Source organism: Megascapheus bottae, chromosome 7 (genome assembly GCF_031878675.1).
Source record: "Megascapheus bottae isolate mThoBot1 chromosome 7, mThoBot2.hap1, whole genome shotgun sequence".
Lineage (NCBI taxonomy): Eukaryota > Metazoa > Chordata > Mammalia > Rodentia > Geomyidae > Megascapheus > Megascapheus bottae.
In genome coordinates, this window is record NC_143515.1 from 40,110,402 (window position 1) to 40,124,124 (window position 13,723).

The 13,723-nt window shown below is 41.0% G+C and overlaps 1 protein-coding gene across 4 annotated transcripts in view; it reads left to right on the forward strand.

Annotated features, from left to right (window-relative positions):
* Positions 1-572: 572 nt before the first annotated feature.
* Positions 573-13,723, forward strand: part of Vps54 (VPS54 subunit of GARP complex) — a 73,721-nt gene continuing 60,570 nt past the window's right edge. For 2 of the 4 annotated variants that reach the window (XR_016536244.1, XM_090336821.1), the window contains exons 1-3: positions 573-638; positions 12,465-12,617; positions 13,479-13,717. Coding sequence is in view for 3 of the 4 variants with exons in the window: in XM_090336821.1 (XP_090192947.1) it covers positions 12,485-12,617; positions 13,479-13,717 (372 nt within the window). In the remaining variant the exon portion in view is untranslated. Of the gene's footprint in view, positions 639-9,462; positions 9,545-12,464; positions 12,618-13,478; positions 13,718-13,723 lie in introns of those variants that run through there. The other 2 variants (XM_090336823.1, XM_090336822.1) reach the window with 2 other exon arrangements.

Genomic DNA, 13,723 nt, shown 5'->3' on the forward strand with positions numbered 1-13,723 from the left:
CGTCAGCCCGCGCCCAGGCCCCTCTTCCGGCGTCGGCGGCGTCCGCGGCTCTCCCGGCCCGGGCCGCGGCCCTCCCGCCCCGGCGGAGCCGCGCGGTGGATTGTGGGCTGGGGGCTGCAGCGGCCTCGCGGCAGCCTCCGGCGTGGTCTCCCCGGACCCAGCCTGGCGGGGCCGGCGGGGGTGAGGAGAAGCCGGGGATCCTGGGAGCCGAAGCGCTAGAGGCAGCGAGCGGTCGCAGCGAAGCAGCGGCGGCGGCGGCTCCCCTGGAGGCCGGGGATGTGGGAGAGGCGGTGGCAGCAGCGGCGGAGGCGGCGCTGCGGACCCGGGGGAAACTGCTGGCTGACAGGACACCCGGGAGAGACGTGAGGGAGCCGCCGCTGCCGCCTCTCACTTCCGAGCGGAGCCGGGCTCGAGAGGGCGGTCTTCGGCTCCGGGGGCCAACCAGCCAGTCAGCCGGCGCGGGACGGAGGCGGGAAGCCGTGCTCGGGCCTGGCTGGGCTCCGGGCGGCGGCGGCCGCGGCGGCGGCAGTAGCAGCAGCAGCAGCCGCCTCGGCGCGGCCGGGAGGGCTGGAGGCGGCGGCGGCGGCGGCGGCGATGCACTAGGCCGCGCTCGGGGGGCGGCTGCCCGGGACCCGCAGGTAGGTGTTGGGCCGGCTCCCCGGTGGGTCGCGGCCCACCTTCGCCCTGACCTGCGGGGAGGGAACCCAGACCCCACTCCCGCTCCTCCCCGGCTCCGACTCTCCCGAGTTTACGTCACTCGGGGTCAGGCGTCGAAGCTGCCCTTCTCCTTGCCACCTCCCCGTCTTCCTGGTCGCCCGCTGTCCTGGTTCCGGGCCGGCGGCCGTGCTCCCCTAGCCGGGTCTGCGGGCGCAGACGCCGCGCCGGCCCCTCTCACCGCTCTGGATCTTGGCTCTGGAACTTACATCACCCCCTGTTTGACGCTGACCCCCACAAACTTTTCCTCTTTCTCCCCCTACCGGACCGTAAGTCCCGTTTGGAGCTTACCAGAGTCATCATTGTCACCATAATAAATTTTACCAGTACTGGAGAAGATGAAGTCAGAAGAATAACTCGATGTTTTGCACTTTGCATTTTCAGTGTCCCCGTTTGTTTAATAATGATTATTTCTTTAGTTGTGCTTTTTTCCCCCCTATCTCTGCATAAAGACAGGTCACCCCTGCCATTCCTTTTTTTTTTTTTTTTTTTGCTTGTTCGGGATGGTATTTTTAGAATTTTGGCCAACGAGAGTTGCAGAAAACATTTAAAAATTCCTTTTACCCTGCTTCTTTTTTGGGGGGGAGGAGAATAAGGGGAGGTACTGTTAGAAACTCCTCTTACTTTCGAAGAATTAAATTGGAGTGTTTTTGTTTCTGATTGGCTGTTTCTGATTTGCCAAACCCAAGGCAGTCTTTAACAGTAAGTGTTCGTTAATTGTAGTTTGCAGAGAAGTATGGTAACTTGAGATGAAGATTTTGATAGAAATGGCTTTTTAGAAATATGAGGTGCTTCTCTTTGGAAAGGTACTTTGAGAGCCTACCTGGTTTTAAGGTATAACAGACAGGAGGATGACATTTTCTTGAGTTTATTTTAGAATGAGTCTTATTTCCTAGAGATGAGTATTGATGATTAATAGTGATCATCATTGCTTATAATAGATGAAGTGAAAATGACCAACATATGGTTTCAAAGATGTAGTGTTTGCAGTTTTATTGTGATTTGGCTATATATTCTGGTAGCTTTAGATTTATTACAACAGTCTTTTTACAGTAAAACTAAAGACTACTTATGTTGTTGATGTTCATATATTTTGTTCTTGTAGAGATAATGCTACTGCAATGTTTTGCTTTCTGAAATGTTTGCCATTGGTTTCAAAATTAGGACAGGTAAAAGTTATCCAAAGTTTATTAGGAAAAGATCAATTTGCATATGTTTATGTGTTCTGAAAAACTTAAAATTTATTTCAGAATAAGATAAACTGTCAGAATCAATCAACTCTTATGTAACCCATGCAATGGCAAACTGCAGAATTAGTTCTTAATCTCTCATTTTCTTATCAATGAAAGTTGATTAAAATTCATTTTTATCCCTCTTTTTTAAAAAGAGCTTTATTGCTGGGCGTGGGTGGTTCATGCCTATAAACCTAGCTACTCAGGAGGTTGAGATCTAAGCATCACGGATCATAGCCAACCCTGGGCACTAAAATCCATGAAACTCTTTATCACCAGTTAACTACCAGAAAACGGGAAGTGGCACTGTGGCTCAAGTGGTAGAGTACTGGCCTTGAGCTGAAGAGCTTAAGGACAGCGCCCAGGCCCAGAGTTCAAGCCTCACAACCAAAAAAACAAAAATCATAAAAAGAGCTTTATTGAGTTATAATTCTTCAGTTTCATTTTTTTATTCTTATATTTTTTACCATGTTGCAAATGCAACCTAAGGCTTCAAGCATTCTGGGCTGGGGACACTGCTGCATCTTCAGACTGGCATTTATTTACTAAATTCTGCCAGAAAAACCTGATTTTAGCACATTTTTATACCTCCCTCTCCCAGAAAGCCCCATTGTGATCTTTTGTACTTACTCACATTTTCCCCACCCCACTCTTATCGTTAGTCAACCACTTTTCTATCTCAACTTCTACTTCATGTGGGCCTTTTATATTAACGACATGGACTCATCACTCTGAAGTTATTTTTATGCCAGTACTGTGGCATGAAATGAGGGCCTTGCACTTTTTCTCCCCCTTTAGGCTGGTCCTCTATGAGTTGAGCCACACCTCCACTTTCAGCTTTTTTTTTTTTTTTTTTTCTGGTTAATTGGAGATAAAAGTCTCTGACTTTTCTGCTTCACTTCATATTGAAATTCCCAGATCTCTGCCTCCTGAGCAGCTTAAAAGTTATTTTTTAATTTAATTAATTAATTTTTTTGCCAGTCCTGGGCTTTGGCCTGAACACTGTCCTTGGGCCTTCTCAAGGCTAGCACTCTTAGCACTTGAGCCACTACACCACTTCCAGCTTCTTTTGTATATGTGGTATTAAGGAACTGAACCTGGGTCTTTGTGCATGCTAGGCAAGCAGTCTACTACTAGGCCAAATTCCTGGCCCCTTAAAAGTTATTTTTTAAAACTGATTTGTGAGGTTGGGAATGTGGCTTAGTGGTAGAATGCTTGCCTAGCATGCATGAAGTCTGGGATTTGATTCCTCAGTATGACATTCATAAAAGCTGGAAATGGCACTGTGGCTCAAGTGATAGTCCCAGCACCTGACTTTAAGCTCCAGGACTGGCTGGAGGGGGGCGGGGGAAGAAGAAGAAAGATTTGTGCTTTTACAGGTTGGTCAGGCATTGAGCAACTGATCACCGGTATTACAAGGAACTTTTGTTATTGTTGCTGATTGTGGGGCTTGAACTCAGGGCCTGGGTGTTGTCCCTGAGCTCTTTAGTTCATGGCTAGTGCTCTACCACTTTTAGCTATAGCTCCACTTCCGATTTTTGAGTGGTTCATTGAGATCTTACAAGGCCTTTTCTGCCCAACTTTGACCCTCCGATCTCAACCAGTTGAGTAGCTAGGGTTACAGGTATGGGTCCCTAGTGCCTGGCAACACAGTTTTAAGAAGAAAAAAGTTGGCATGAATTACTTCAATGATCTCAAGAGTAAGTTTGATCAGCTAGGGGACAGGAAGAGTTGGAGAAGTATTTTTGCCTTTGCATACTAGAATATCAGGTTGGAAAAGGCCTTTAAAGGTCTAATTGCCTCACAAATAGCAAGAGGAAGATGAGGAAATCTGAATGAAGGATAGAAACTTGAATCTCCAGATTACTTAGCTCAAAAGCCATATTAGGAACTTATGTGGGTGGAGAATGGTGAGCCTTAGGGCCTCATAGTACCTGACAAGACACCTGCATACTTCTAAGCTATCTGTAGTTGTCTGCTTGAATTGATAATTTTGCGTGGCCTTTTATAAATATCCAACCGGTCCTTGACAGAAGCAAGGTTCCTGATAGATGTTAGAATTGCTTAGTCTCCTTTACGTATGTGGGTATTTGATGCTTTACTGTCAGAGTTGGGAAAGAATTGGGTAGTCATCCAGTTTGGGGGATATAAATGGCTGACCATGGTATTTTGCACAGATGAAATCATGTCAGAAAATCTTGTAAAAATGGGTTAAAGATGGTAAATTTGTTACTTAGATGTTTTCTTGTACAATTAGCATATTTTAAAAATATATATAATTATTTATAATTAAGGCCTGGCACTGAAGATCAAGATTTGAAGCCAGTCCAGGCAGGAAAGTCTGTGAGGCTCCTATCTCTAGTTAACCAGCAGAAACCCAGAAGTGGCAGTATGGATTAGTAGAGCACTAGCCTTGTGCAAAAGAGTTCAGGGACAGCGCCTGGGCCCTGAATTCAAGCCCCATGACTGACAAAAAATATTGATAGGACTATTTGGAGGCTTCCTTTAAAAAATAGTGCTTTAACATCTAAAACCTTAATTCTCCAGGGGTGATTTTTGCCTTCCAAGGGACTTTGACTGTGTCTGGAAACTTTTTTGATTGTTACCACTGAATGTTTATGAAGGAAGGTGGAAGGGCAGAGGGATGCTATTGAAACAAGCAAGTAAAAAAATTACCAAATATTGTACAATACACAGGGTATACTCTAACCACACAAGGAAGAAGTATCTGACTCAAATATCAGTATTACTGTCCTATGTAGGTTTAACTGATTCTGTTAAGGCCTGGGGCTTGAATTCTGGGTCCTCTCTCATTCTGCTTTCTAGCTTACAAGTGGTGGTATACCACTTGAACCATGCCACCAGCCTAGCTTTTTCTAGTTAATTAAAGATAGTCTAATGAACTTTTGTATCAGGGCTTTTTTTGAACTTCAGTCCCCTTTAGTCTTAGTCTTTTGAAAAGCTAAAATTGCAGATATGAGCCACGGGTGGGAAAATATTCTCCCGTGGGCATATTTAGAGCAGAGAAATGTTTTAAATCATCAGTGACTCTTCATAATTTTCTATAGTGAAAATAAAGTAGAATTTTGAAAATTATGTCAAGAAAGATCTTTTTTTTTCCCTGGTTGCCACAAGGATTTGAACTCTCTACTGGTGCTTTTTCACTTCAGCCATTCCTATAACCTTGCCTTGTTGCTGGTTAATTTGAGAATGGAGTTTTGTGGATTTTTCTGCCCTTCTCTGGCATTGAAATCTGATCGTTTGACTTCAGTTTTCTGAGTAGCTAAGATTACATAGGTGAGCTATCAGTAACTGGCTTATACTGGTCATTAACTTTGAGCCTTTGTGCAATTTTGTTAAATTGATGGGCAGATTGGGGTCAGATTGTGAAGTCTTTAGACTTATTGAGAGTTAATCAGATCCAGATCCAAGACTTACAAAAGAGATTCGAAGTTGCTGATAGTCTCACTAGTTCATGGTGGGGTGCTTTCACAATAACTGTACTCTTCAAAAAGTCTAGACCTATAGCATTGGCAGTTGGGAATGAAAAACAAGGAAAGGATTTGAATTGTGTTTGGAGGGAGGATCCATAGAACAGTCCTTCCTATAGAAATTGAATAATGTGGAGATGAGGAAGTCAGTTGGCTCTAGTGTAACTAGTTTGGTAACTACGTAGATGTTATTGCCATTAATTAAGCATAGAGAAGCTTAGAGAAGGAGTAAATTTTGGTTGAGTGGAAGAGGTAGATAAAGATGGCAGGAAGTGAGTTTTAAGTTTTAAGGATATTGAATTTTAGGCATCTATGAAATGTGTAGGTAAAGATGCTCTGTAGGCAGTTGTACATTTGAGGAAGATAATACAAGAAAGACTTGGAATCTATTATTATTATTACTATTATTTTGTGCTAGCCCTAGGTCAGGGCTCTTTTAACAGCTGAGCCACATTTCTACTTCTGGCTTTTTCTTGGTTAGTTGGAGATAAAAGTCTTTTTGGCTTCAGGCTCATCAGATCAGAGCCTAGTGAACTACTAGGATTATGGGGCATGAGCCCCTAGTGCCAACTCATTGTTCCAGTGAGGTTTTTTTTTTTTTTTAATCTTTATTTTTTGCCAGTCCTGGGGCTTGAACTCAAGGCCTGGGCACTGTCCTTGGACACTTTTTGCTCAAGGCTAACACTCTGCCACTTGAGCCACAGCACCACGTCTAGCTTTTTCTGTGTGGTACTGAGGAATCAAACCCAGGGCTTTGTGCATTCAAGGCAAGCACTCAAGCACTCAAGCACTAGGCTACGCTCTCACCCCATATTCCAGTGGGTTTTTAAAAAATTGTTTATTATTTTTTTGGTGCTTGTCTCCGGACTTGAACTCAGAGACTGGGCACTATCCCTGAGCTTTTTTATTCAGGGCTCTACTACTTGAGCCACATTTCTAATTTTGGCTCTTTGATTGTTAATTGGAGGTAAGAGTCTCACAGACTTTCCTGCCCAAGCTGGTTTTGAACCTTGATCCTCAGCCTCATGAGTAGCAAGGATTACAGGTGTGAACCACTAGTAGTTGATATTATCTGACTTTTTTTTTCTTTTTTTTTTGCCAGTCTGGGGCTTGAGTTCTGGGCCTAAGCACTGTCCTTGGACTTTCTCAAGGCTAGTGCTCTACCACTTGAGCCACAGTACCACTTCTGGCATTTTTCTATCTATGTGATACCAAGGAATCGAACCGGGTCTTCGCACATGCTAGGCAAGCACTCTTTATCACTAGGCCAAATTCCAGGCCTCATAAGTGACTTTTTTAGTGTTGTCTCTTACCTAGATTATTTCAGGTTTCTTACCTGATCTCTTCTAATCTTTAATATTTTTTCTGTGCTATAGTGTTCTTTCTAAAGGGTAAATTTGATTGTTTCATTTTTCTGTTTTCTGACTTTATTGCAGTCTTATGATAAAGTCTACATTGTTATTCCTTTAACCAATTTGTAAGTTCCTTGATTCTATTTTTCCCTGTCCTTTTTATCCTTTATGATTTTACACAACTTTCTTTCAAGTGTGAGTGTTTGTGTATGTGTATATTTGTGGTTTTTTTGTGTGTGTGGGGGGGTGTCAGTTGTGGGGCTTGAACTCAGGGCCTGGGTACTGTCAATGAGTTCTTTTGATCAAGGCTAATGCTCTACCACTTTGTGCCATAGTGCTACTTCTTGTATTTGTAGTTTCTAACAACAGGCTCTCTTCCTCAAAGCTTTTGCACATATTGATCCCCATTCTTAGAATTTCTCCTTATTCCCAGTCTCCTTTTTAGTCTGTCACTTTTCTTTTCCTCTTCCTTCTCCTCTTCCTCCTCCTCTTCCTCTTCTTCCTCCTCCTCTTCCTCTTCTTCCTCCTCCTTTTTTTGGTTGTGGTGCTTGAACTATGGGCCAGGGTACTGTTCCTGAGCTCTTCAGCTCAAGGTTACCACTCTACCATGCTGAGCCACAGCACCATTTCCACTTTGCTGGTGGTTAATTGGAGATAAGTCTCATGGACTTTCATCCCCAGGCTGGCTTTGAACCATGATCCTCAGATCTCAGCCTCCTGAGTAGTTAGGATTACAGGTGCCTGGCCTCACTATCTTTATATTGTTTCTTTCTCTTTAATCCTTTTTTCATTAATCATATATTTTCAGGGGCGAAGGGGGGGGCCTGGGTTGGTCATGGGACTTGAACTCAGGGCCTGGATGCTGTCCCTGAGCTCTTCAGCTTAAGGCTGTTGCTCACTTTGAGCCATAGCACCACTTCCAACAAGATATTTCATTGTACTATTGACTTAGGGGATTGAAGCAATCTGGTTTACCTGTTTCATCTGATCTTCTTCCTCATTGTTACAAAAAGGGCATTAAGCCCAGTCATATGATGTGAGGCAACTAATTCTTTAGATGTCTTTTCTCAGCTATTGCACAAGTTCTGTCTCTGTCTCAAGATGAAGCATAAACCTAAAGGGCCTTACACTCCCAGGGTTTCAAAAACTTTCTGTTTCCCCTTAGCTTCAGCATCATTTTCCAATACTATACCACTGGCATGAAAATGAGAACCGCAGTTCCATGACAGCTTTTCTAATAGAATCTGCCCATATGGCTTGTTAATTCCTCCTCCTCCTCCTCCTCCTCCTCCTCCTCCTCCTCCTCCTCCTCCTCCTCCTCCTCCTCTTCCTCCTCTTCCTCCTCTTCCTCCTCCTCCTTCTCCTCCCCCCCTCCCCTTGCCCCCTCCTCCTCCTCCTTTTCCTCCTCCTCCTTTTCCTTCTCCCTCTTCCCCCCCCCCCTCCTCCTACTCCTTTTTTTGCCAGTCCTAGAGAACTCAGGGCCTGAGCACTGTCCTTGGGCTTTCTCAAGGCCAGCACTCTACCATTTGAGCTATAGCACCACTTCTGGCTTTTTCTGTATATATGGTACGAAGGAATCAAACCTGGGTCTTTGTGTATGCTAGGCAAGCACTTTACCACTAGAACAGACTCCCAGCCCCCTAGTTTGCTATTTGTCTCAGCTTTCCCCCAATCTCTATTCTGGTACTATATAATCTAGCAAAGATAAGGGCACTAAAAGGAAAGCCAGAATCCTAAAGTTTTAATTGGATTGAAACATTTTTGTAGTGCAGGCTGAAAGTTAATGCTTACAGGTCCTTTTATTTTTTATTTTTATTTATTTATTTTTTTATTGTTGGGGTAATGTACAGAGGGGTTACAGTCACATTCGTCAGGTAGTGGGCGCATTACTTCTTGCACATTAATACTCCTTCTCATGTTTTTGTCTCTGTTTCCCTCTCCCCACCCCTCCCAATCATCTTATTTTTCCCACTTCCCTTCCCTATTTCTAATAAACAAATAAACATGTACAACATACCAGGTAAAAATCAAATACAGTAACCACATGCGATTAACCATAAGGGGAAAAAAGAGAAAAGAAATAACAGTACAATAAGAACAACAATCATAAAGATAAACCTCTTGTTTCCATATCCTAGAGTTCATTTTGTTAGTCACATCCTATATGACCATATGTACATAGCTTTTGCGCTATTGTGATCCTCTGCTAGGAGAGTCCTAGATGTGTACTAATTATTACAAATGAGGGAAACCATGGAGCCTATGTTCCTTTGGGTCTGGCTTAATACGATTTTTTCCAAGTCTTTCCTTTTTTTTTTTTTAACGAATGGGGCGATGTCATTCTTTCTGATGGCAGCATAGAATTCCATTGTGTATAAGTACCACATCCTCTTGATCCATTCAGCTACTGAAGGGCATCCTTTTGTTTTTTCTTGTTTACTGTGCCTGAGCTTTTTCAATCACAGGTAGCGTCCTACCACTTGAGCCTCAGTTCTACTTTTGGCTTTTTGCTGGTTAGTTGGAGATAAAAGTTTCATGGACTGGCTTAGAATCACGATCCTTATAACCACAGCCTCCTGAGTAGCTAGTATTGATACTTTAAAAAATAGGATAGTTATAATAATGGTAGTAGGTAAGAATTATTTATTGTCTACTAGGTCAGATACTGCCATGAACTTATATAACTTACCTTGCATCATGTCTGTGAAGTAAATACTATTATCATTCCATTTATGGAGGACATGGAGACATTAAGGTAAGAAAGTTGTCAGAGGTCATTCAACCAGTAAATGACAGAGATGTAACTCCCTCTATTGTCAGTATTCGGTAGCAGTATATTACGTTTAGAGATTGCTAGAGACCTAAAATTTTAGAAATTCAGGTAATGTTATACAAATAAAATAGTTTGGATTTAGACTTTTGAATTTTGAACGTATGTAAACCTATGGGGCACTTTTTAATGTTTTGTGTGTTCTTACCTCCCTTTACACTGTTCTTTTTTTTTTTTTTTGTACCAGTCCTGGGCTTGAGCTCAGGGCCTGAACACTGTCCTTGGACTTTCTCAAGGCTAGAGCTCTACCACTTGAGCCTCAGCACCACTTCCGGCTTTTTTCTATATATGTGGTGCCGAGGAATCGAACCCGGGTCTTCATGCATGCTAGGCAAGCACTTTAACCACTAGGCCAAACTCCCGGCTCCTACACTGTTCTTATATCAAAAGTTTATGCTATGTTTTGTTTATAATGGTATGGTTGAGTCTTTTGAAACACTAGCTAGCTGAATTTTTTTTTTTTTTTTGGACACATGGTCTTGCTGAAAGGCCCACACTAGATTCAAACTTGTGATCCTACAGTCTCAACCTTAAGACTGCTGGAATTAATGTTATGTATCACAACACTTGCTTTGAATATCCACCTTCGTCTCTGTAATCTGTCATCCACTACAAGTACTGTTTTCTGTATGATTGGTGAATTCTTAAAAAGTTTTCTTTTCTCATTACTGTATTTGTATATTCTGGGCTGATAATTCTCTCTTGCTTTTTCTCACCTTTTCTCAACAATTTTGTTTTAGATACTTAGGATTGAACTCAACTCTCCAATGCTAATAATGTTCTCTACCATGGAACTACACCAGTAATCTCACAAATATTTATTTTTCATTTTTTTCTTCAGAGTATTTTTTTGTTTGTTTCATTTTATTTTGTTTGTGATCTTCCTGGGGTTTATACTAGGTCTGGATTCTGTCCTTGACAACTTTCTTTTGCTTAAGGCTTGTGCTTTCCTACTTGAGCCACATCTGGCTTTCTGTTGTTGCTGTTGTTGTTAGTTTATTGGCAATAAGAGTTTCATGAACTTACTTGCTCACTTCAAATTGTGATCCTCTGATCTCAGACTCTTGAGTAGCTAGGATTACAGGTGTCAGCCACTGGTGCCCAGCTCTTCAGAGTGTTTTGAGTTCTGTACCTAGGTCTTTTCTCCTACTAATGGTTTCCCAGAATGAATTAGGCAGCATCACAATCTTGTGTATAAATTTTAAAGGTGTTTATAAATAAGGTACCACCTACTTTCAGAAATATTCCTTATTTAAAGAAATTAGCTTTGACTGACCTCCAGTCAGTTCTTATGTCCATGTCAGATGATTGTCTTTTAAGTGACAGGGGTTTGCCCAGCTCAGTAATTCATTTTCATATATGAACATTTGGAAATTTAAAAAGGCACAGGCAGGCAAAATGAAAATGTCTTACAATTTTATTTGAACATGGATGCCATTTTTAGATTAGTATAAAAAATTTCATTGTGATATCTCATGCATGAATGAATATAAAGTACTTTGAGCAAATGTATCCTTTTTGTCTTCTTCCCTGCTCCTTTTATAAACAGCTTTTATTTTTATTTTTTTGTTGGTAGTTAGGTTTGAAGCCAGGGTCTTGTTCTTGCTAGGCCCTGTTGAGCCATACTTCTAGCCCTAACAACTTAAAAAAAGGAGAATAAATGTGTGCATGTGTAAAAATAATGAAGAATATGACTTATAATTCCTATAAGACAGTTACATAGTAAAAATAACTTTTTTAAAATTTTTTTGGTCAGTAGTGGGGCTTGAACTTTTGCTCAAGGCTAGTGCTCTACCACTTTGAGCCACAGACAGCTCTACTTTTGGTTTTCTGGTGATTAATTGGAGGTGAGAGTATCACACACTTTCCTGCCTAGGCTAGCTTTGAACTGCAGTCCTCAGATCTTAGCCTCTGACTAGCTAGGATTACAGCTGTGAGCCACCAGCCACCTGACTAGCAAAAATAATTTTTATTACAGCTGTGAGCCACCAGCCACCTGACTAGCAAAAATAATTTTTATTACAGCTGTGAGCCACCAGCCACCTGACTAGCAAAAATAATTTTGGTAGTAAAAATAATTATAATGAGGGACTGGGAGTTTGGCCTAGTGGTAGAGTGCTTGCCTAGCATGCTTCAGGAAGACCCAGGTTCGATTCCTCAGTACCACATACACAGAAAAAAAGCCAGAAGTGGTGCTATGACTCAAGTGGTAGAGCACTAGCCTTGAGAAAAGCGCAAGGGTGGTGCTCAGGCCCTGAGTTCAAGCCCCAGATCTGGCAAAAAAAAATATAATGATACTAACATCTGTGATCATCTAACGTCTGCATTATTTTAGATGCTTTACATATATCCATCCTCTAAAGTCTTAGTAAGATGTTTATGAGGCTTGCATGATCTTTTACTCATCTCCATTTGACAGATAAGGAAAGACACACAAAGATTAAATTTCTCCCTGGTGAGTGAAAGCAGAACATAAATCCTGCTTGTGAACTACAAAAATTTGGGCATTTAAAACATTTTGCATCATTACTACATTCCTGTTTGATGTATGGAGTGTTTTCATCTTTAATATAGTGGGTACTGAACTGATATTTATTTGTATTTACATATCATACAAGACTTAAGAATGTTGCGCTTATGTTTCACTTGGAGATTTTTCCCAACAATTACAAATTTTGTAGCAAACTATATATTATGGACAGCAACAAATACTTAATTTATATCTGTACACTTGGAGGGATTTTGAAAAATGCATGTGGTTTTGAAAGAAAATTTGTGACATGCATAATATATAGAGAGATTTTGGCTTGTAGGAACTTTCTTAATTATTGTTTTTTATTTTTAGTTGAGTGGTGATTTTATGCAATGGCTTCAAGCCACAGTTCTTCACCAGTGCCTCAAGGAAGCAGTGATGTCTTCTTTAAAAAAGAGGTAGATTCAGCAAAACATATTCGACATGTGCAGTCACTGCCAGATGTGTGTCCCAAGGAGCCCACAGGTAATAATTTTTTATTTTGTATTGAATTGGTTTTTCTGAATTTTTATTTTGGATCAAACTTAGGGCCTGGGTACTCAAAGTTGGCACTATATTGCTTGAGTTACAGCTCCACTTTCATTTTTCTCTTTTGGTAGTTAATTGGACATAAAAGTCTCATGAACTTTTCTGCTAGGACTGGCTTCGAACAGTTATTTTCAGATTTCTGCTTGACCCCTAAATAGTCATTGATTATTTATAATAATAACTAATAATAGTTATTAATTATTATAGTGTTGTAAAATACAGAAAAGCTGTGATGGGCCTTTTGGAGAAAACACATGTGTAGAAAGTACTTGTGTATAATAAGAGCTTTTTTAGGCATGAGTTAGAGCTGTTAGCAACCGTTGTTAGCTGTTAGACTTCTGAGTCAGTGATACATGGTGAGATAGTGTCTTTAAAAAAATATATACATCAAATAAGTTTACGTATTTTTCTTACTGATTGATGAAAGAAAGTCTTGTAACTTCAGGCTTTACAAGAAACTTGAATTATCCTAGGAGCAGCAGTTCAGTATTTGTTAATTAGGTATTTACAATGAACAACTGGTGATAATTGTATATTCCTTCCTATATTATTAATGCCACAGCAACATTATTATGTCAGCCAAACAAAGGGATTTGAGTCAGGAATGCCCTCAATACATTTTAATCCCTTTGGTAACTGATATTAGAAGATAACTAATCAGTTGATTTCTATTAATATATCATGGAGGAGACAGTTTGGTTGGTTTGTATAAAATATAATTTAAGTTTTTTTATTTTTCTAGAATATATATGTATACATAGAAATATTTTACAGAGTTCTCTTGTTTACTTTTTGCAGGTGATTCAAATAGTTTATGTGTTGCCCCATCTCTAGTTACAGATCAACATAGATGGACCATATATCATTCCAAAGTAAATCTCCCAGCAGCATTAAATGATCCATTAGCAAAAAGAGAATCTGACTTCTTCACAAAAACATGGGGATTGGACTTTGTGGACACCGAAGTCATACCTTCATTCTACCTCCCACAAATCAGCAAGGAACATTTTATAGAATATCAACATGATATCGCTCAGGTAAAA